Source organism: Monopterus albus, unplaced genomic scaffold, assembly GCF_001952655.1.
Source record: "Monopterus albus unplaced genomic scaffold, M_albus_1.0 scaffold32.1, whole genome shotgun sequence".
NCBI lineage: Eukaryota > Metazoa > Chordata > Actinopteri > Synbranchiformes > Synbranchidae > Monopterus > Monopterus albus.
In genome coordinates this window covers 2,071,164-2,071,914 of record NW_018127912.1, presented here as the reverse complement: position 1 = coordinate 2,071,914, position 751 = coordinate 2,071,164, and the positions used below count along the sequence as shown (strand labels likewise).

General features: G+C 37.0%; 1 protein-coding gene across 1 annotated transcript in view; it reads right to left on the bottom strand.

Annotated features, from left to right (window-relative positions):
- The window catches only part of hgsnat (heparan-alpha-glucosaminide N-acetyltransferase), a 9,953-nt gene that overhangs the window by 6,852 nt on the left and 2,350 nt on the right, over positions 1-751 (bottom strand). Inside the window, exons 5-6 of the mRNA XM_020596976.1 lie at positions 716-749; positions 365-434 (exon numbers count right to left, since the gene is read on the bottom strand). Coding sequence (XP_020452632.1) covers positions 365-434; positions 716-749 — 104 coding nt within the window. The remainder of the gene's footprint in view (positions 1-364; positions 435-715; positions 750-751) is intronic.

Sequence of the window (751 nt, the reverse complement as noted above, 5' to 3'; positions counted from 1 at the left end):
GATTTTAGCATATGGCTGCAATATAACAGAGTGAAAAATTTAAGGGGGTCTGAATACTTTCCGTACCCACTGTATGTTAGAATTAACAGCCCCTGAAAGCTAAGTGATGTCTGAAGCCTTATAAATACTGCAGGATATATAATTTGAAATAAGTGTATCACACTTTCCAAAGAGCTTTACAATGTCACATAAAACTACACAGGCTAAGGGTACATCAGGCAATTTAAAATTTACCAGCAAGTCTGGCATATTAATCAAATAAATAAAGATGCTCTTTAGATACTCATTTTGCTGTAATCAAAGTAGCATGGTGACTAAACAGGATACCTATAGTTGTAAGAATGCTATATCCAGTAGCACTCACTGAGTTGATGAGCCTCTCTGTCTCCATGGAGCCGCCAATTCGGGAGAGGATATTCTTTACTGCATCAAGCCTGGATGAGAAATAATCAGCCAGTTTAGGGTTAAGCCACAGCTCACAGCTGGGACAAGAATAGAACGGCAGGGGCACAGTGTGCTTGGCAGTGGTCTTAGCATTTACACAAGAAATACTTTTGCCATATCATTGCAAAAAATATCTCACCAAAGTTATTCTAAAGAAATCAGGCTATCAATAAAGCACATCATTATAATTATGTAGACCTGGTTTTGTCTGAAACTCATCACAGCATTAGTTAGGCATTTCCTGATAAAAGAAACAATAAAATGAGCTTACCTTAATATTATTCTTCCAATAGAAGTTATCAATGCC